Source organism: Bidens hawaiensis, unplaced genomic scaffold, assembly GCF_021521415.1.
Source record: "Bidens hawaiensis isolate Kalapana, Puna unplaced genomic scaffold, B.hawaiensis_p1.1 tig00024988_1, whole genome shotgun sequence".
NCBI lineage: Eukaryota > Viridiplantae > Streptophyta > Magnoliopsida > Asterales > Asteraceae > Bidens > Bidens hawaiensis.
The window spans coordinates 113,616-135,690 of record NW_027493965.1 but is presented as its reverse complement, the minus strand read 5'-3'; the positions used below and the strand labels follow the sequence as shown (position 1 = coordinate 135,690).

The 22,075-nt window shown below is 35.1% G+C and overlaps 3 protein-coding genes across 4 annotated transcripts; 2 read left to right on the top strand and 1 right to left on the bottom strand.

Annotated features, from left to right (window-relative positions):
• The first annotated feature begins 2,387 nt into the window (after positions 1 to 2,387).
• On the top strand, positions 2,388 to 6,208 carry LOC143570456 (protein ABCI7, chloroplastic-like). Its single transcript, XM_077056105.1, has 3 exons — positions 2,388 to 3,298; positions 5,458 to 5,717; positions 5,788 to 6,208. The coding sequence occupies exons 1-3, from the start codon at positions 2,435 to 2,437 to the stop codon at positions 6,110 to 6,112; spliced, it is 1,449 nt and encodes a 482-aa protein (XP_076912220.1). The 5' UTR covers positions 2,388 to 2,434; the 3' UTR covers positions 6,113 to 6,208.
• A 2,686-nt stretch (positions 6,209 to 8,894) lies between these two features.
• LOC143570447 (expansin-like B1) lies at positions 8,895 to 10,673 on the top strand. The gene is made up of 6 exons (XM_077056097.1): positions 8,895 to 9,042; positions 9,117 to 9,700; positions 9,784 to 9,893; positions 9,992 to 10,173; positions 10,255 to 10,387; positions 10,473 to 10,673. Exons 2-6 carry the CDS (start codon positions 9,553 to 9,555, stop codon positions 10,671 to 10,673), a joined length of 774 nt encoding a protein of 257 aa, XP_076912212.1. The 5' UTR covers positions 8,895 to 9,042; positions 9,117 to 9,552.
• A 1,704-nt stretch (positions 10,674 to 12,377) lies between these two features.
• On the bottom strand, positions 12,378 to 16,954 carry LOC143570455 (SUPPRESSOR OF ABI3-5-like). Of its 2 annotated transcripts, none has more exons than XM_077056104.1 (15): positions 16,835 to 16,954; positions 16,614 to 16,654; positions 15,911 to 16,502; positions 15,749 to 15,820; positions 15,572 to 15,664; positions 15,405 to 15,484; positions 15,186 to 15,327; positions 15,017 to 15,083; positions 14,834 to 14,925; positions 14,695 to 14,763; positions 14,447 to 14,623; positions 14,212 to 14,374; positions 13,314 to 14,141; positions 12,949 to 13,133; positions 12,378 to 12,746 (listed from the first exon to the last, which is right to left on the bottom strand). In XM_077056104.1, exons 1-15 carry the CDS (start codon positions 16,880 to 16,882, stop codon positions 12,567 to 12,569), a joined length of 2,829 nt encoding a protein of 942 aa, XP_076912219.1. In that variant the 5' UTR covers positions 16,883 to 16,954; the 3' UTR covers positions 12,378 to 12,566. The 2 variants fall into 2 exon arrangements, with proteins under 2 accessions (XP_076912219.1, XP_076912218.1); XM_077056103.1 differs by having other exon boundaries at positions 12,379 to 12,746; positions 14,999 to 15,083.
• Between the last annotated feature and the right edge of the window lie 5,121 nt (positions 16,955 to 22,075).

Genomic DNA, 22,075 nt, shown 5'->3' with positions numbered 1-22,075 from the left:
ATTTGTAGTTAACTCGTCGTGACTAGTTTACCTTGTTTATATTCCCTATACGAGTATTTTATTGTTAATCAACTCGTTCTGATAAGTTACCAGATTTAAATTAACCATACGAGTATTTTATTGGTAGTTAACTCGTCTTGTGTATATCTTGCTATAAACTAGTCGTGACTAGAGGTGCACAAATCGGGTTTTTTAAATACCCGAGTTCGGGTATGGAACCGGGTTCGGGTATTGAGAAAACCATACTAACGAGTTTTTTCGGGTTTTTTTTTCGAGGTTTTTTCAGATATAAATTGGATTTTTTTTAAAGTTTGCACTTTTTAGGGGTATTTTTAAGGTATTTTTCGGGTATACATCGGGCATTTGAAATACTCAGTTTCGGGTTTTGGAAAAACCTGGTTCCGAGTATGGAACCGGTTCGGGTTTTCGGGTATTACCGGATACAAGACGAGTTAACTACCAATAAAATACTCGTATGGTTAATGTAAATCTGGTAACTTATCAGAACGAGTTGATTAACAATAAAATACTCGTATTGGGAATATAAACAAGGTAAACTAGTCACGACGAGTTAACTACAAATGAACTACTCGTAAGAGTAATGTTTATCAGATAAACTTATCGAGACGAGTTGGTTATCAACAAAATACTCGTATAATGGATATAAAGTAGTCGTTGACATGTATCTACTCGTAAAGACTAGTTGACGAAACAAACTAACCATTCCGGTTAGTGTTTTGTAAAACAAACCAGTTAGATGCATTGCTAATCAAACTCATCGTCGTGGTTAGTTTTGATAAAATACTCGTGACTTTTAAGGTATTATAATCTACTCGTCGCGACTAAAGAATATCTTATTTACTCGTGTGGCGCTGATTACGAGGGTTTAAACTTATTTAATATTTACGAGTAGATTATTAGTGAAACAAGTCGTTTTGGTTAGTTTATAGACACGTGACAAGTTTTAATTGGTTATACAAACTACTCGTGAATAATCATAAACTATTCGTCATGACTAGTTTATAATACCTGTTTTGACAAACGAAGTTTTATATAATTTACTATAAAACGATTACAATAAAGTGGCAGGCAAACGGGCAACAAGCTGCGCCGCAACCCCCTTTTGAATAGCAAAGCCAATCCTGCTAAAAACGAAGCTTTGGGACCTAGAAGCTGAAGAGGTTCCGTGTACGACGCGCTGAACCCTACTCAAAAATTTCACAGCCTCTGGAGCCAGAAAACCAAATGTATCAAAGGCAAATGGTAGAAAGACATGTTGATTATCTAAACAAGCTTTCTCGTGTTTAACAACTTTGCCCGATTCAGCCTTCAGCGCAGCCTGACCCACAACAAACCCACGGTCCCTGAGCCCAACAAGAGGAGACACTCCTGTAAGATCCACACAGGGGTGTTTCCCCCCTGCCCACCCGAACACAAGAATATCAACTGGTCGTAAAGTAGACCTCCCTTCAAGAGGATCCGTGAGAAAGTTAACAGGGGCCTTCTTTTTAGCAGAAATCCCTGCCCGTTTAAGAACATCACACAGAACATCCCTAACCAGATCATGTCTGTATTTAAAGCCAGGCAATTCTTTGCAATGCACCGCATGGTCACCAAAAGAATCCAAACAAACCTTGCGACAAATTGGGCAAGGTTCATCCGTCGGGAACATAGGGATCATTAACCGGTACTTAAGGATAGCCCGATACTCCAAACCCGACATACGTTGGCCTAATCCTTCAATGGGGATGGCCGTTAGAAAATCCTGAGACCGAGGAGCCCGAAGGCATTCAAACACCGCCTTTTGGCGAGGGGATAGATCAAACTTCACTTCTAAACTCTTAACGATTCCACTAAATAAGGCACTCGCCACAACATGTTGGGCTTTAGGGGGGGCGGTGTCCTTATTAGAGAACCCGCTAAGATCAAAATCTGGAAGTGAAATACGTAAACGATCCATCGCACACCCATAATCAAAGTCCAACTCATAAATATCACAACCCTGAAGAATATGGTCTTGCAAACACCACGATTGTGCTCTCGAAGCCACAAAAGCATATGTAGATACATCCTCGGCCGAACAGAGACCCAACCCCCCATAACGGATCGGAAGTGATGCCAACCTCCATTGGAGATCCCAAAGAACGGACCTCCACAAACCACGATGTCCTCAATCGCCCTTCGAAGACCATTGTCAAATATGGAAACAGCTTCCCTCACATACCTGTTTTGGGAATATGTTAAAAATGACACCTACAACCTGAAAAACCTAATCATAAATACCTATTTTGGTAATTTTCTCTTTTCTTTTAATCAATTTTCAAGCGAGTCGCAAGTGGTATAGGCGGCCCAATCAATACCGTAAATAACTAAATATAATAAACCTGGGCGGCATAATAAGCATTGGCGTCTGTTCCTCGATAACACCCCAACAATGGCTGCTGTTTCAGCCTTCACCACCATCTTCCACACAACACCATCTCCATCTTTCACTTCAAGAAAACCCAAACCCGGATTCTTGACCCGACCCCCAATTTCCGCCTTATCCGACCCGTTTGTCCTCCAAATCGCAGAATCACTAGAAGACTCTGTACCCACTTCACCAAATCTTGAAAAGCTTCGATCTTTATCCTCAGAAACCCTTCTGAACACACCATGGCCTTCACGAAAAGACGAGCCTTTCAGGTTCACAGACACGTCTTTCATCAAGCAATCGGATATCAAACCGGTTTCGTATCCTCCAATTGATCAATCTTCAACCAGTTTAACAAATTCGAGTGTTTTCGAACAAACCCATTTGCCCAATTTGACTATAATTGATGGGTACTTGGTTGATTCTTTATCACAGTTATCGGGTTTACCAAAAGGGGTTTTTGTTGGGAGCTTGTTGGGTATCGAATCGAGTGAGATTACGAAAAGGGTGTTTGAGGTTTTGCCGGTTTCGGTACAGGGTGACTTGTTTTGGTCACTTAATGGAGTTGGGTCACCTGATTTGGTGGTGGTTTATGTGCCAGAAGGGTGTAAGGTTGAGGGCGGTTTGTGTTTGAGGTATGTGTCGAGTGAAGGGAGCGGTAAAGGTTCGAGGAAGTTGCCGGTTTCGAATCCGAGGGTGTTGGTGGTGGTGGAGAAAGGTGGGGAGGTTGGGATAGTTGAAGAGTTTACGGGGGGTGGTGATTTGAGTTATTGGAGTAATTCGGTTTTGGAAGTTGTGATCGGGGAAGAGGCGAAAGTTAGTCATTCGTATATTCAGATGCAGTCTTTGAGCTCTGCACATATTAAGTGGACATCTGTTCGACAGGTTAGACTATTAGTATGTACTAAACTGTTGTTAGTATTGATTGAATATAACGCAGAGTAGAAGCACAAAATTATTTACTCTTGATTGAAAATGATATATTATTGAATGAAGAAATCATTTCACCAAAATTTGTTTTATAAGGAATTCTAGATTTTGATAGGTATTGCCAAATCTTTGAAATTGAAAACCGGAAATTTAATACTGGAAGTAAAGACTTTACGCATATTACACTAGAAATAATGAACGCCCTGCTTGCGGTGCGCACATATAATGTATATATGTGTGAACCCTTGGGTGGGCAAAAGTAAAATTGCACTAATTTTGACGTTATTGTACTAATCACGTGAAAATAACGTTAAAAGTGGCGGAAGGTTAATCAGGCATCATGTGGTGGCGTTGATAGCCGAAAGACAAGGGCACATGCACCAATCAGCCGGTGTCCCGATGATTGAGTGTTATGTGTCTTATGTCCAAGGCTTGATTCAAAACTACTATCTAGCCGGGGGTCTCACCGGAAGCAGCCTCTCTATCCCTATGGGATAGAGGTAAGGCTGTCTACATCTTACCCTCCTCAGACCCTACCATAGCATTGCTATTGGTGGGATATACTGAGTACGATGATGATGATGATGATGATGACACTAGAAATAATGATTTAGAAATTGCGATGATTGGGGAGAAATCTTCAATGCTGAAGCCGCAGCCTTAAATGATGGAATTTCGATCTGACAGTTAGGCCTACATGATCCGGCTTGTCGAGGCCTTTCCGTTCATTGCTTATGGGCCTTATAACTCCACTTATAGCCCAAGTTATGCTCCTTTTATGTCTGGGCTTTTTCTGGCCTGTTATCCTCCGTTTGGCTGGTCCACATATAGGGGTGTCCAAAATGCCTGAACTCGATTAACCCAACCCTACCCGAACCCGAATAAGCTAATTAGGGTTGGGTTAAATAGGATCAAAAAGTATTAATCGGGCTATTTGGGTTAATGCGAGTTGTTAATAGGGTCGGGTTCGGGTTAACCTGATTAGTGTTGTCAAGCCTATCAATTCAATGGACATATATTTGGTTCGGGTTGGGTCAAACACAAACAAACTCTAATTCTCAATCCTTTGTAGTCACACAAAAACAAATTCTTAATCATTTATAAAAAACTGACGGGTCAACACGGGACATAGTTATAACTTTTTCCAATGTATATAGAAACTAACCGTTTATAACTCTAGTTACACTCTTTTTGAAATAACCAGAATCACTATAAAGCTGTAAATCAACGAAAGCTAACAAAGGAAAGAATTTCTAAATGTTTAGTTTTCATATCCATCTTTATTATTTTGTTGTTGAGATAATACAGTTAGGGGTGTTCACGGTCGTTCGTTTAAAACTGTAAAACCATCCAAATTTTAAATATTTTATATTACATATATGCAACTTTTTATGTTTAGTTATATCATGTTTAATAAAAATAAAATTGCCAGCCTACAATCTAATCACATCTAAATCCAAATCTATTTATAATGTTTTATATCAGTGACTCGTAAATTCTTGCATGTAAAACCATGGTGACTTCTGAACTGATATAAAGTCAAATTCTTTGTACATGCATCTTGAGTGTTTGGTTCACATTTAAATTTAAAGTATCAGTTCATATGTTTACCCTTCTGATTAGTGTTTTAATATTACACATTTTATATTAAGGAGAATAAAAATTCAAACCATGAAACCAAACCGCTAGTAATGGTTCGGTTTGGTTTTATATTTCAACGGTTTAGTTTCGGTTTTCAATAATTAAAACAGTTACTAATGGCTTGGCAAAAAAAACCGTCAAAACCCCTAAGTAGTGGCATTTTGATGTAATGGTCATTTATGCGGAAAAAAAATAAAATCATGAAGAATAAAGATTTGAACCCGGGATATCTTTAGGTTAGAAAACGCTGCAGTTACCAAGTAACCCGACTAACCCGAACCTTAATAGGGTCGGGTTGCGGGTTAGATTTTATATTTTGAAAACCCGATTAACCCTATCGGGTTGACCGGATTAACACCCCTATCAAAATAGGAGTCTGCTAACTTGCGGAATAACATTATCATATGTTAACTAATATTTGATGTTTAAAACTTTTATATCAAAACATGAAAACATTCTTGGTTTTTTTACAGGAAAAGTCGAGTTCCTACGAGCTGGTAGAGGTAAGCACGGGTGGAAAATTAAGCCGGCACAATGTCCACGTTCAACAAGTCGGGTCCGACACAGTCACAGGATTATCAACATTTCACCTATCTGGAAGCGATCAAACACAAGATCTACATAGCAAAATAGTGTTGGATCATCCACGAGGATTTTCCAGACAACTTCACAAGTGCATTGTGGCTCATTCACTCGGTCAAGCCGTTTTCGATGGCAACATAAAAGTCAACAGGTAGTTTATAAATACATAGCTTATATTGATTGATTAATATCACGTGTATATAATTGTTAAATGTTGGCAGATTTGCACAACAGACGGATGCAGGGCAACTAACAAGGAGTTTAATTCTTGAACCGCGTGCAACGGTTAATGTGAAACCGAATTTACAGATAATTGCAGATGATGTGAAGTGTTCTCATGGAGCTGCAATATGTGATTTGGAAGAGGACCAATTGTTTTATCTTCAAGCAAGAGGTATTGATCTAAAAACCGCAAGAAAAGCGTTAATTGTTTCATTTGGGGCCGAGGTTATTGACCGGTTTCCATCCAATGATCTTAGAAAGAAAGTGGAACATCATGTAAAGAAGTTGCTTGATCCTGAAGTGCATGTAGAAAATTCAATATAAAGTTTGAATTTTTACATGTAATTTGTCATAAAATCTGGAATTTGATTATATTATGAGTTGATTCACATCAACAATTTTTATACTATCAAAATTCTTTTATTTCGATTTAATTCTCGAAAGAGAAGTTTTAATGTTTGTTAAAGAGTCAATAAATTCTTACTTTGTGTCAATACTTCAACAATGGTTTGTTCACTAAGAAATAAATTACCAAACATTACAAGAATATTATCGACTTCATCGTTTATTAGACAGAAGGTAAATGGTGTGTCGTGTTGGGCTGAATCGATTATGTGTTTATTTGTTGCGTCAAACACATCAAGCATAATCCGGACATACTAAAAAATGTGCAACCTGAAAACTAGTTGTATGGCCTGTTTATCTAAATAAGTCAAACGGGGTCAACCTAAACGTATCTTGTTTGATTAAATCGGTTAAACTGTTCAATTTGAACATCTTACCCTCCTCAGACCCTACCATAGCTTTGCTATTGGTGGGATATACTGAGTACGATTATTATTATTATTATTATTATTATTATTATTATTATTATTATTTGACAAACCAAAAGGTGATTATTTTTCTTGAAAAACAGATTTAAAGAATAGAACATAAACAACAAAATTTGACCCGTATAATCCGCAGCTAAATTTGCGACGTGATCTAAGTGAAAGGGTGATTGTATATTCCACATACAGCCATCAAAAAGATTAATGTGTCACTTTTGATGTCTTTGATCATGATGATTCATTGGCTGCAAACACAATCCATTTTAGGAAAGGTGCAAGCTTGTTCAAGAAAGTTTCGACAATTATTACAACCTAAAATGGCCAAAATCTAGCTATATATTGCTTCTTGAGTGGTTGGTTGATACTTTAATTTGTAAAGAACCTCAAAATCTTAACTTTCAATCCAAACTTTAGTTTTCTACAAATGATTCTCATGCTGATGCTGGAGTAACTGTATATATTATCTTGAAACTTGGATTATAGAAACTAAAACTTAATTAGCTTGTTCCCTAAGTTTACGCGTTTGAATAAGGGGTTTATATTGGTACACCCACCTCAAACTCAGACGCCAGTGATTCGATCCGAGTCATATTGGATGATACAATAAGTCGTACATATCACTCCTAACTTCAAGACAAGCATGCAACGTGTGTCACTTCAGTCAATGTGTATAGTGATACGACCCGTATTGTGCAATATGAGTTGTATGACATGAATGACATACGAGTCATATGGCTTAATACGGCTCGTATATTAATGCATAAATTTTTCGTGCCATTTTGAGGTTTTCCTCGTTATGCAATTAAGCCGGTTATTTGATAGATAAAAAGACATTGCGCTTCTAGTTTTCTAAATAAGCCAAATGATTAAATGACAAGGCAAAAGTCTTCTACTTATAGTTTAGCTTATTATAAAAAGGCCGGTAATTAAAATTTTTAAAATTAAAGAAAGTAGCATTCAGTTGTTTAGTTTTATTAAAAAAAAGGTAATTGTAAAAATATTATCAAATTTGATAATTAAAAAAAATTATAAATCGTACAACCCGTATTACGCTATACGATCCTATCCGATCTAATCCGTATGCTTCTCAAAACTACCCATCACTAACATCATACGAGCCGTATAGTGGAATATGAGTCATCTTTATGTTGGTGGTGGTGTATAAAAATTAGGAGCCTTTTAAATAAACATCAATATTTGATGGCTCCAACCAATTTTAATGTTTTTGAATCTTCAAAAGTTTATCACTTGAAATACACAATTTGAAAAATTCATGCAACATCTTCATGTTCTCATAATCTTTAACAAGCAAACATGTTTTAGGAGTCTTTAGTGGCTAAATATACCTTGATCAATCTAATCCTTTATATTATCTAAAGAAAATCAAACAAGGCAGGCTGTTGGCTGCCTATATTTTAAGCCCATGAACAACAACTTGTAGGCATATAGATGTTGTTTACACATAGTTTTGACATTATACAAAGACATAGTAGGGCCAACAGCTAATGATGGTTTCAAGATATATACACTTGATGGTGTCCAATTAAAAAAATCTTATTTTATTAACTAATTCCATTCTTATATAAGAAAATTTTCAACTAATAACCAGTTTCAATCATGTGTTTACATTACACACCTAGAATCAACCGAAACGTCACACAAAATCGTGAGAATAACTAAAATCGCAACAACAGTTGGTCATGTTTTGAAATTATGAAAGCGTGTTCGATGGTTATATTATTGTTAATTTTTCTTGCAGTTGAAATTTAAGATGTGATTACTTTGAACAAATAGAGCTAGGCTAGGAATTGCTAATGGGGCCCTAATGTGATTATTAGCACAAGTGGGAACATGAGCATGGTCATATACATACATATATATGCTTGATTTGAATGTATCAAATTTTAGTGCTTAACCACCTAACTGGCCTCACTGTTTTCCTTCTATTCCAAGCAACCTTAGCTTTTTGTGTTTTCAAATTTACTATTTTGTAGCTTCAAATCTTACCCTATGGGATAGAGGTAAGGCTGTCTACATCTTACCCTCCTCAGACCCTACCATAGCATTGCTATTGGTGGGATATACTGAGTACGATGATGATGATGATGATGTAGCTTCAAATCCACTACCAACTCATAAAAACTTAATTCCACGTTCGAAGTAGTCAAAGTCAAAATGGTGTTACCGGTATTAAGATTACGAGTTCTTGATATTTGATGTAAAAAACATGAATAATACGAGTTAGTATTTTTAGACCTGCTTAGGAAGTTCTTGTCCTATAAAGCGGTTCGCAACCTCCTTAAAGTTTGAGAAGACAAAAAAAAAGAAGCAAGCATTGGGTTAAGTTAATTTGTGAAAAAACTCTATGGAGTTCGCTTGTCGCACGCTACACCAGAAAATTTAAAAAAATGTTAGATTAATTGGGTTGAGTTTCATTGCAGGGGTAGTGAACTGCCTAAAACATAATAACTTTCTAAACACCTAAAAATACTAATTAGCTGAATTCTAAACCACTTAATCACTAATTATCCGGCTGTCTCATAGTTTAATCGACGTTTAAGTGCACACAACAATGTAGTCATGTAAACGACATGCATATATCGAGAAGCTAAGGCCGCTTATATCATCATCTTCATCGTCATCATCTTAGTCATCAATTCTCAGCTCCTAATTAGAAAAAGTAAAATAGTAAAATATTCAAGAAAAGTCATAAAAGTATTCTCATGAAGTTTCCTTATCTTAGCAGGTTAATGAGAATAACAAAATTCCTTCATTCAACACAAAATGTCAAGACCATAGAATCTTTTACCATTTACCAACTTATACAATCTCATATTGTCACTATAAATACCAGCACCTTATGTTAACACCTTCCATACCAAAACAAATTTGCATATCATTTCTCTTCTGTAATAATAAGCTTCCATTACTCAAATGGCATTTTCACTCCATGTTTCGTTTATTGTTTCCGCATTAATCTTTTCCCTGATAACTCCAACGCAATGTGACACTACTTCTGGTGGCTCGTTCATTCATTCTCGCGCAGCACACTACCCGGATTCTGATGAAAAAGGCTCAGAAAGTGAGAACCAAAACATATATAAACAAGCATACGCGTATATTATATTATCATTATAACCTTTTCATGATTCTTTGATAATGTAGCAGCTGGGAGATGTGGATATGGTTCATTTGGAGCAACAATTAACTATGGAAATGTGGCAGCTGCGTCCGATCTTTATCGAGATGGTGTAGGCTGTGGTGCTTGCTATCAGGTTATATATATATAAGCATATCTTAATAGCGCGCTAAAACATTTGTAACTAAAAGTTACTAAAGTATTTTTCTTTATGTATATAATAAATAATTTCAGGTAAGATGCACAAACATTAAATATTGCTCAGATGAAGGAGTGACCGTTGTTATAACCGACCAAGGATCCAGTGACCGGACAGATTTCATTATGAGCAAGAAAGCGTTTCGTAAAATGGGTCAGAATGAATATGCAGCATCATCTCTGCTATCACAAGGAATTGTGGATATTGAGTATAGAAGGTATATATATAAGATAATTAAATATGTACAAAAGAGTAATTTACTTTAATAATTTAATATAATTAATTTCCACCTCCACAGGGTATCATGCAGCTACCCAAACTATAACATCACAATAAAGATTGATGAAAGCAGTGATTACCCATATTATCTAGCTTTTGTCATATGGTATCAACAAGGCCAAAAGGATATCACTGCAGTGCAACTATGTGAGGTAAGTTTACTATATATATGTTTGTGTAAATAAATATTATGATCAAAATATTAATGTTGTTATGGTATATATTGTTAATATGCAGACCAACAATTTCAGTTGCAAATTACTGGATAGAAGCTACGGATCAGTGTTCATGACAACATCACCACCTAGTGGACCGTTGTCTCTAAGAATGTTATTTAGCGGTGACGATGGAGATGAAAACTGGGTTGTTCCGGTTAACCCAATACCTGAAAACTGGAAGAAGGGGGGTATATATGATACAGGAGTACAAGTAGAATAACCAGTTAACCGCGCATTTATAGGGATTTTTTTTCTTTACTAATGTGTTCAAAAGACGCGAAGAATAAAAGCAGACGGGATTTGTCTCTAGCATATTATTTAAGGTCGATATAAGTTGGTTAAAATTCGTTATTGTATTTTTTTTCTTTGTTTTTTGTAAGAATTGAACATCATTTGGGTTTTTGTTTAAGTAGGTTTTTGTTTGTCTAAATGGGAAAATAACTTTCAAAAGAAAATGATTGCTGATTTGCTGGAAATAAAAATATTATCTTTATAATATCATTTGTGGATATAAAGAAGTTCTTTTTTAAGGCAAAAGCTATGATGTAACTTCCTTGAACTATGGAGTGGGAAATCTGTCCTTGAGCATCACATCAAAATATGAAAAAATTTCATGTGTTCACCAAATTCATATATGAATTTTTTTTTAAAAACATATCATAAAAGATTTATCATTATATCACTACTAAAAAAACAGGAGCTTTATCGACGGACGATTCCATCAAATTCCATCATATCAAGAAAGTTATCATTGGCGAGAAGCCATTGGTGAATCTCTGTTGGTATATTGATCATGGGTGATACTCTTTCTGACGGTACACTGGCGGATTTGCCATCGGTAATCCGTTGGTAAGATTCAAAATTTTTCTAAAAAATCAAAAATATAAATTTCCAACAATAAAAATACAATAAATCTACAAATTATATTTAATTTTAGAAATGTGATTACATATTCCCAAATTTCAAATTGCAATATATGAATTTTAATTTACATTACAAAAGTACAATATACAATGTCAACCTATCTATATTATCTCGTCTTAGCACATCTCTAATGATGACAAACTCTCGAGTATAATAACTTCAGGAATCTTGATCCAGATCATGAACAAATTACATTGCATTTCATTTTGTTACAGATAAATTACATTGCATTTGAATATGTGATATTAGGAGCTTTGTTTATGGACCAACACACCAATGTCACACTTTGTTAAGTAATGGCTCCCTATGTGTCAATGGGATCACCTCACACAAACAAAAAGAAGGCATTCGGTTTGTAATTAGCCACATACAAAGACGAGGATTTCAAGACCACCTCGACAGTACATCTTCGTTTTCCAAGGTGATCACTTACCACGTATAGATGGCGATACCACATACAAATAAGCAGTTGTACGTTATATTCCAATGCCCTAGTTCCAACATATAAATGAATGCATTTCTACAGTATTCGTCAGTGATCCATGGGAAAAGATCATAAAAAAGAATTCCAAATCATTTTTATGTCATACCATTTTAACAAACTTAAAAATACAGTAAAAATGGTCAAATATTCCTTTTTTTCCTTCTTGCATGTTTTGGTTCTTCTGGTTTAAACCTACCTCTAAAGACCATACGTTAACCAGTGTCCAGTTATATATTGTAGGTTTTGTATGTTTAAAGGTTTCTTTTTCTATGTTTTTAATCTAGTTAATTGATTAGATCATGAACAAAAAAGAACTGTTATACCTGGCACGTAGGTGAAAAGACATTATTAACTAACAAAAGCATAAAACATGTGTAATGGTTTAACCAAGTTTTTAATTATTATTTAATCTTAAAATAATTATAATGAAAAAAAAAACGAACCAAAAATTCGTTTTTATTAAAAAATAATAAAAATGAAACAAATCATGCTGCACTTATCTTAATTTTGCATAAAACATTCATAAAACCCATTTAGTCCAATCATCCACAAAGTCAACCACCGACAAAATCCATAAAATCACAAACAAAAAGACTCACCAAGCATTCATCAGCTATGTAACATGACAAGCTTCCAAGTTCCAATACTTATCTACCAAACTAAACCCAACCTATTAATATTATTATTATTATTATCATTATCACTTTAAGACATCTCTCTGAATCTAGCAAGAGCTTTCTTCTGAATCAAGGTCCGGTAGCTATCACCTGCTTGCACCTCAAGGCTCGGGTCCAACTTCTTGGGTTGACTCCCAAGTCCCGCTCTCTTCTCAGTAGCCTGCGCCTGCACCGGCTCCACCATCCCACTCCCATCTTTCCCCAACCCCTGCTCGTCAAATCACAAAAACAAAACAAAAAACAATCCCCCGTTCTATGTTAGAAACTGTCGACACTATATGTATTCTGCCACCTGTTCCACCTTTTCAAGGATTCAACCACATTTGCAAAATGTTTGTGGGCCCACCCAATCCAACCCATGCTAAATTATAAAAATAAAGAATGTAAAAATTTTAAGAAATAAAAATTACCAAGCCTTCTTGCCAACCCATGTTGCGAAGCATTCGGTTACCGACATTAGTCTCGTCAATCGCCTTCTCAGCTGTAATTACGTCATAGCTCTGGATATTATTATTGCCATCACCGCCACGCCCGCCAACGCCAGGTGGAAAAGGCATGGAATCCATTCCGCCTCTTTTCAAAGCTGACTCTCGATCTTACCGTTTCAAACATTTTAAAAAACAAAAGATTTCCACACAAAGTCAATACATAAAAAATAACATTGTTGAAATAGTCAATAGCCAATGGACCATGAAGACTCTTGATTGTTTTAGATCCTACTTTCTACCAAAAAAAAGAAAACAAAGGAAAACAAAAATAATTTAAAGGCGCTTACTTGGATCACCGGATCCAAGATCGGATGTATTGTCGGCAAAAGATGAGCCGTACAAACTCCTCCGTTCAGCGGCCCGGTCCCTATAAGTGGTAGTATGTGTCTGTTCTTTAACTGCTGACTGTGCAGGCAACTCAGAAAACCGTCTTTTGCCACTCGCTGTTGATGCTGGTGACGTGTAAGAACCGAGAGCCGATGCATCGGTTCTAAACGGGACCGCAGAATTTTGTGCTTCTGTAACTGTTGTTGATGATGATGATGATGATGTCACATATGTGGACCCTCTTATTACACCTCTTAATGTCCCTCCAGATATGCCAGCTGCAGGCCTGGGGATCTCCTGGGCATCTGGTGGTACCGGGTTGTCAATTGCTACTTTGCCCTTGGTTGATGGTGGAATGAGATTAGGATTTTCTTCCGTTATGCCAGGTGGCGGATTGCCATCAAGCGCCACACGTGGCGCTTGACTTTCATGACTTCTTTGTTTCCACATGGACAAAACATTATTCATTTTTTTCTTGTTTGCTAAGATACTGCTTTTTGAAGCGAGTTTTATCTCCTTCATTTTTTCTTTTTCTTTTTTCTCGGCGGCTATGGCAGCGGCAGCCGCCGCCTGGACAGCATCTGGTAACGAAGTGGTCTTATCACTTGATGTTATTGTGGCTGCTGGAGCGAATATAACTACTTTTCTGGCATTGGAACCGTCAAATGACTTGGCGGGTTCGGTTTCTTTTCCGGTTGCTTTATCGTTCTGATCATTACACGAGATGTATTGTTGACTTTGGTGATCATAAGAATACCAAATTCCATTATTGCCATCATAGTACAGACCTGTCATAACAAAATACACATGTTAAACAATGTTGCAACATTGTAATAATAAAAAGCAAATAAAGAGGACCTGTATTTCCATCATAATAAAATCCAGAAGCAGCATCATAGTAATAACCAGATGCTTCATCCCAAACGAAGCCAGATTGTGGAGCGGAAGCATCCTTTGGATCTCCATTAGATTGTTTGTCATCTGGATTATACTCTTTTGGGGCCCATCCAGCAGCATCATACTACATAAAAATAAACAATAATAAATGAAGTAAAAAACAAATAGTCATGTTTTTAATATTTTATAATATTACCTGCTGAGAAAACGCTGCAGCCTCAATTGCTGCAGCAGCAAGGCTGCTAGAGTGAGATGAAGATGCAGCAGCTCCTGGCCCTAGAATGCTTTTTGCATATGCTACTCGTAAAACTTGACCATTTTTTTCAAGTGTGGTCCCGTTTGTTGCCTCAAGAGCTTTGGTGGCATCATCAACCTAAAAAATGTTTTTATGCACAGTTTTCTTAAATTATGGGGGAGGGGGTGGCTATTGAGATATAAACTTACAGAATGAAAATGTACAAATGCAAATCCCCTTGAAACATGAGTAAATTTGTCTTTGACAAGGCGAAGATCCTGCAAATACATTATTAGTAAACAAATAAACTTTTAATAAATTATAAACCAAATCGACAACCTTATATACCTTAACTGGAGCGTGTTTAGAAAACTCATAGCGGATCGTTCCCTCGTCAGCATTTTCATCCAATCCTCTTACAACCAAAACATGGGTGGGGCCTAAAAGTATAATTAACATCATTTAAAAAGCTGTTTCATATGTGATGGTAATTTGAATAGTGGAGAAACTAACCTGTCTCTCCTTTCTTACCAAATGAAGCATGATTTGATGATGCCATGTCAGCGGGAGGAGCATCATCTGTCCTAGGTTCATTACACTGATTCAAAACAGCCAAAAAAAGAACTGAATAAATGCTAACCATCTCAAACTACTATAAAGCATACTTAAAGAGTTGAGATATAAGAGAGTAAAAGACCACCTGAAAACAAGATGTTCTCCTTGCAAAATTAACACATCCACATATCGTGCACATCCAATCAGAAATAAGTGTTGTACTTTTGTGACTCATATAACCCGCCCTCGGAAAACCATCTGACCCAAAGGGAGGTCCACCTGGCTTACTGTAGTATTAAAAACAAAGATACTATTAGATTAAAGGTTCCACTGTAAAAAACACAAATATGAAATAAAACTGTACCTGTACTCAAAAAATAGCGTCCTACCATCAACAGCAAGGCCCTCTTCTCCAACTTTATCCATCATCATGCGTGCAGCTCCCTGATTTAAATAAATATAACAAACGAAGGTTTAACAATTCCATACACAACACTTACACACCAAAAATTATAAACAAAAAAGCAATACCGTGGTAGGAAAATCTACAAACGCAAATCCACGAGAAATACCAGAACTTCGCTCCTTAATAACACGCACATGACGAAGTGGTCCCCACTGAGCCTAGTTAATGATATAAGAAATAAGAAACTAAATAATAAAAAAAACAACTATAACATATTGTAAAGAGATGAGTGAAAAAAGTACAAGAATTTGATGCAGATCTTCTTCGGTTGTCTTTTGGGACAAGCCCTTCACAACAACAGTAGCAGATGGAGCCTGCAAAAACAAAAATCAATAGTCATCGAACTCAAAAGTCTAAAACCTAACATCTTTTATATATTATTAAAATTAAACATTAACACGCACCGCTGAATAATATTCATGATGGCGGGTTTTTTCACGGTCTCTTCTTCTATCTGACCTCTCATACCAATCATCATCATAACTGTCCTCTCTATAACTTCTCCCACGACTACGACTTCTTGGAGTTCTAGATCTAGACCTAGACCTAACACGGTCATCATGTCCACGTGACCGAGATCGGGACCGCTCGTGCCTTCTGTATGGACTCAGGTCCCGTTTTCTATCATGCGAGTCACGCCTTCGCCAACTGCCGTCTCGCCTACCACCTCTGTCATAATCAGAATCATAACTGTGTCTTCCATTATCATAATCTCTCTCACGACTATCATCCCTGCTTTGTGAAACACGTGTTCTATAATCATAATCATCATATGCATAATCATCACGGTCCCTTCCACTATATCTATGAGACCTCTCATATCCACCTTCATCAAAGTAATCACCCTCGCGATACTGATACTCGTCCTCATAATCCCGTCGTCTTGTTTGAGGCCAGCCTCCGCCAGCTGGCGGTTGAAAGGCGTTTCTTGAATATATATCATCTCTTGGTAAACGTTCATCTATATACCTCCTATCATCGTATGGATCACCCTCCCTGCAAATTGAATAATATCCCAGATGCAAACACGAGAAAAACCAGTGATATACTAGATCATAAGCAATATGCATGTTATAATCAAAGATAGTTCAATTTGAATTAACTAACCGAAAATTTGGATCATGAGCTGCAGGATAGCGATCGAGGGCCTGTGGATTCAAGAAATGAAGGTGTGTCAGCAAGATTATAAGGATGGAAGTAGAAGGCAAATCGATTCCATATCCTCACTGTCCCATGGCTTTATCTCACAGTCACAAAAAGCCCTAATATCTTTGTATTCATTCGTATATGATCCCATATATGTCATTTAAAATAGAAACCACAATTACGCTGTTATTTTCCCATCCATGCTGAGGACCATAGCGACCCAGATCCATTTTGGAATGACCCGTGAATGTTTATCCCTGCAAAGCTCTTGATGATTGCTTACTGTATAAACCTTTTTTTTCCTGTAATGGATGCACAAATAGATAGTTATGCTACAGTAAGCTGAGATGCAATAACATTTGGCCTCCCATTTTACTCGACTCGTCAAAGATCTAATGTCTTCCTAGAAATATCCATCTTTCATCTCCTTATAATACATAAATTATTACGGCTCTTGAAGAAGACCAAGTAACTCAACAAGGTTTTCAGATATAGCTATCAACTATGCATAACCTTCGGTCAAAAAATCCCCACAGAACATAACTATTAACAAAATCCTAAATTCATTAATGGTATTCACAAATAACAGCCCAAATTTAAAAACTGATCACCAATAGCTACTCATAAAACACATATGACCTCCATAAAAACTGAATAAATAGAGATTTTTGATTTTAGTGGTAGCCTAGAAACATCTTGAATGTGCAATAGCAAGTGAAACCATAAAAAGGTTGCTGCTAGTGATCAACATACTCCCAAAACATAAAATTCTACTTAAGTGCTGATACCTAAACAAAGACAAAGACAATAACCGCCAATTCACAAACCTATAGATCAAAGTAGTCCAAAACTAAGTAGCAAAAATCTGAAACCCATACATTCACCAACTTTAAGCTTCGCCTGACCCTCCTTTATTGTCCTACACATCTTAACACACATCTCTTTCCTAGTTTGTTAAAGCAAGTCCTATGAATTAAAAATAAGTATTTGCACTTAACCAACTGGGGGCATACCATAATCAAAGCACAACCAACATAAAATTATCAAATAAAATTATACAGATATAAAGTTTATAACACTAATCTTTTTAACTAATACAAAAAGTCAAAACTTATAATAGTTTTCTTAACCTGGAAGCTCCACATGAGCAACAATTACCACAACATCACAACAATCCCTAACATTTCAAAATGCAATTTAATCAACTATAAGGATAACTAAAAACATATATATGCCAATTCTTTACTTATATAAAAAAAACATAATCAAAATAACTATCGAGTAGCTATTAACATTAAATTATCAAATAAATTATACACATATAAAGTTTATTACACTAGTCATTTTAAGATTTTAACTAATACAAAACTTATCATAATTTTCTTAACCTAAAAGCTCCACATGAGCAACAATTACCACAACATCACAATAATCCTTAACACTTCACAATGCAATTCAATCAACCGATTTCAAGTTCTTAAATAATTTAACAGTTCTGTAATGATACTCTTCATATATATATATACATATATATATATATCAATTCATTAGTTTTACATAAATCATAACATAATCAAATAAACTATTGAGAAGCTATCAATAGTCCATACCAATGGCTACCTTGCACACACCTGCTAAATTCCTGTTCCACTTACAAACATAATCAACCATTACACAAATAATAAATAATTACCATAAGTTCAATAACAGATTAATAACAAACATCCGTAAACCCTAAATTCTCAATAATTCTAATACAAATCAACATAAAACTCACAATAATTAAGCCGAAAACGCTTAATCCTCCGATCAATCGATTCAAATTTTGATTAGCTTCTTCGTGTATTGAATTGACGATTACGACGACTGCGTAAAACAGAATCGAAGACAAATTAACATAAAAAATCAGAGATTAAAGAGATATATTAAGATGATATAATAAATATGTAAATTGTGAGAGGTTGTTATAACCTAATAAAGCGGTTATCGATAGATCTGCAGATATACGAAGAAGAAGTTACCAGATAATAATAATATTATTATTAGGGCAAAGACGTATTTGATTATATGTTTTGTACAGTTTACATATATGGCCCTTATACGTTTTACTTTGCATAAAAATGGTTTCGGTTTGGTTTGTTTTCGGTGGAGGTTAGTGAGTGTTGCTAATATCGGAAGTTTTTTTGTTACCTTATTAAGTGTTTCGGATTTGCGTGTATAATGAAAACTACAGTAAAGTGATAATTAATTGTAATTGAGTATAGATGGCTATCGTTATTGGTATTTTAGTCCATCGGTGGCTAAATGGTTGTTGGTGTAAATGAATGTCAACAGCAATTGGCGTGTGAATAGCTATTGGAGTATTAGTGGTAAGTACGTTACAATTGGTGTATATGTCCAATGACAGACCAATGATTTTTTTTCTTATGGGTTCGTCTTTTCTCAATTGTCAGAGTTCTCACAACTACACGTTAGAAATTTCGAGTGGTCGGGTTAGGTCAGAAGTCACATAAAAGTATTTGTATTTAAATAAAGAATTTGATCGCAATAAAGTTGTGTATCAAATTTTTTAAATAACTCCCAACAACCAAACCTTGATATGTTTCTTAAAATAAACATTCTAACGTGCGTACAAGACATATGGTTATTAGAATAAAAGAAAAATACGTATACGAAGAAGAAGAAGAAGAAGTTACCAGATAATATAATAAAATTATTATTAGGGCAAAGACGTATTTGATTATTATTAGGGCAAAGACATATATGGCCCCTGTACGTTTTACTTGGCATAAAAATGATTCCGGTTTGTTTTCGTGAGGAAATAAGAATGAATGTTGATACAAGTTGGAAGGCTTAAAGTATGTTTTTTATTTATTTTTTATGATTTATGATTGTATCGACGAACGCCGGGATTCAAGGGGAAACAATCTTTGTGAAGGTTATGCGACACTAACAGTGCTCTGTCGAGGGTCGTATTGTCATGTTAGTGAGTGTCGCTAACAATCAGAAGGTTTTTGTTACCCTATTAGGTGTTTCGGATTTGCATGCCTAAGGAAATTTACAATAAAGTGATTGTAGCTAAGTATCAAGGGGAGTTATTGGCGATTTAGTCCATCAGTGGCTAAATGGTTGCTAGTGTAAATAAATGCCAACAACTGGTGTGTTAATAGTGGTAAGTATATTACAATTGGTGTAGTATATGCCCAATGACGGACCCATGATTTTTTCTTATGGGTTCGTCTTTTTTCGATTGTCAGAGTTCTTACAACTAAACGTTAGAAATTTTGAGTGGTCGGGTTAGGTTAGAAGTCACGTAAAAGTATTCATATCTAAATATAGAATTTAATCACATATAGTGTATCAAATTCTTTTAAATAAATCCCAACAACCAAGCCTTGACATTATCTTAAAATAAACATTCTAACATGCATACAAGCTAGACATATGATTATTATAATAAAATAAAATCACGTAAAAAGTTGAAGTTGGTGGGTGTAGAACCCATGATGACCTTTCGCTAAGGGGAATAAAGGATTTGGTCATTTACCACTACACTGATCTTAGCCTTGATAGTACGGGTTCATTTCAATTATTTTTTTGAGTCCACTCAAAACTTTATATATCGTATGTGTCAAATTGTTTAAAATTATTGGTTTCACGTCAACTTAACTAGCACAAGATGGGTTCACCTCTAATGTCACAATTATAACCATAACAAACCACTTGAAACATTGTGATGGTTCATCATTTATTATTTTATATATGAAATTGAAGTTCAAACTCATTCAACATTCATATATACATTATATATATACCAACTTAAGAATTATCTTCATTCCTTGAATCTTAATTGCTTCGAATATATTTTCTTAAAGGAGCATCAAGTTGGTGTTCAGGTTTATTTACATACAATTGAACTTCTAATGGACGTTTTTGTTGGAAACAAAAAATATTCGCGCAATCTCTTATGAAATCATGGAAAATGTTTTAAAATAATACATGAAACCTAAAAATTGTATGAAAGCAAGGTTTTGCAAGTTCTAGAACCTGAATTCGGTGTATTTGATAAACCTAATAAAAGGTTTGATCTTCATACATAGAAAACTAGTCTTTAAAATAAAAGATTCAATCTTTGCGATCTTTTTGACGTTTTAAACCATAAAGGTTTTATGTTGAATCTTGATAATTATCAAATATCAAATTGAGCCAAAAGTCTCATACCATGTGTTTTTTTTACATATATATGCTATAGTATAGCATATATAGTATTCCCTCCGTCCCATTTTAATTGTCCTAATTTGATTTTTCAAGTCTTTCTTGTTTAACTTTGACCGATAATATTTTTGTTTATGTTATATAATACTTGATGTAAAATATATGAATGGATTGGGTTTTAAATGTATTTTACATTGATATAATTTTCATCAAGTATTATATAACACAAACAAAAATATTATCGGTCAAAGTTAAACAAAAAAGACTTGAAAATTCAAATTATGACACTTAAAATGGGACGGGGGGAGTATTTAATTTTATTCTTGATTTGGAAGTTTATGTATTTTCTTTTCAAAATTTGTATGCAATAGAATACAATCCTTTTTATTTATTATTTAGAAATCAAGACCAAGATTAAAACCAAGAAGATACAAAAACCGAATTAATAAACGGAAACAAGATGACGGGGTTGTTTTACATTATTCGTTTATAACTTATAATATTTATATGTTTTTATGAATTTTAATTTTATTTATTGTAAAAAAGTTAATAATATGATTAGGGTTTGATAATGAAAGAGTTTCTCAAATAAATGAGTTGTTATAACCCGGTTTAAAAACTATCTTAGGTTGGTGAGACCAATGACCCGCTTATTATTATTATTATTATTATTATTATTATTATGTTATAAAATTTTTTCTTAGTTATATAAATAATATCTTTTTTAATCGATATTAATTTTTAGTATATCCTTATTTTATAGGATTTTCATATCAAATATTTAGTGATTAATTTTTAATTTAATGAAATATTATAACCCGATTAAGGGCTATCTAGGTTTAGTGAGACCCATACCCGTGAATTCGGGTCAAAATGCATGAGAAACCTCCATTTACAAATAAAGCGTTCTAGTGGCTTGTTAAGATGTGAGGGGCAATCAAAGAGCTTTTAAATGTTTCATTTATACATATTTAAGATTTAAAAGATCAAGACCAAGACATAAAAACCAAGAAGATACAAAATTCGGATCAATAAATGGAAACAAAATGGATGTAGTCATGCAAAGAGGTGGAAGCATATGTCGCCTAGAAGCATTCCCAGCAGATCCCTATTCCATATATTTGTAACTAGTTTTTGAACCCGTATATTACGCGGAATTTGTTAAATAATAAAATTAATAAGGTTCGATATCTAAAGCAAATGAACAA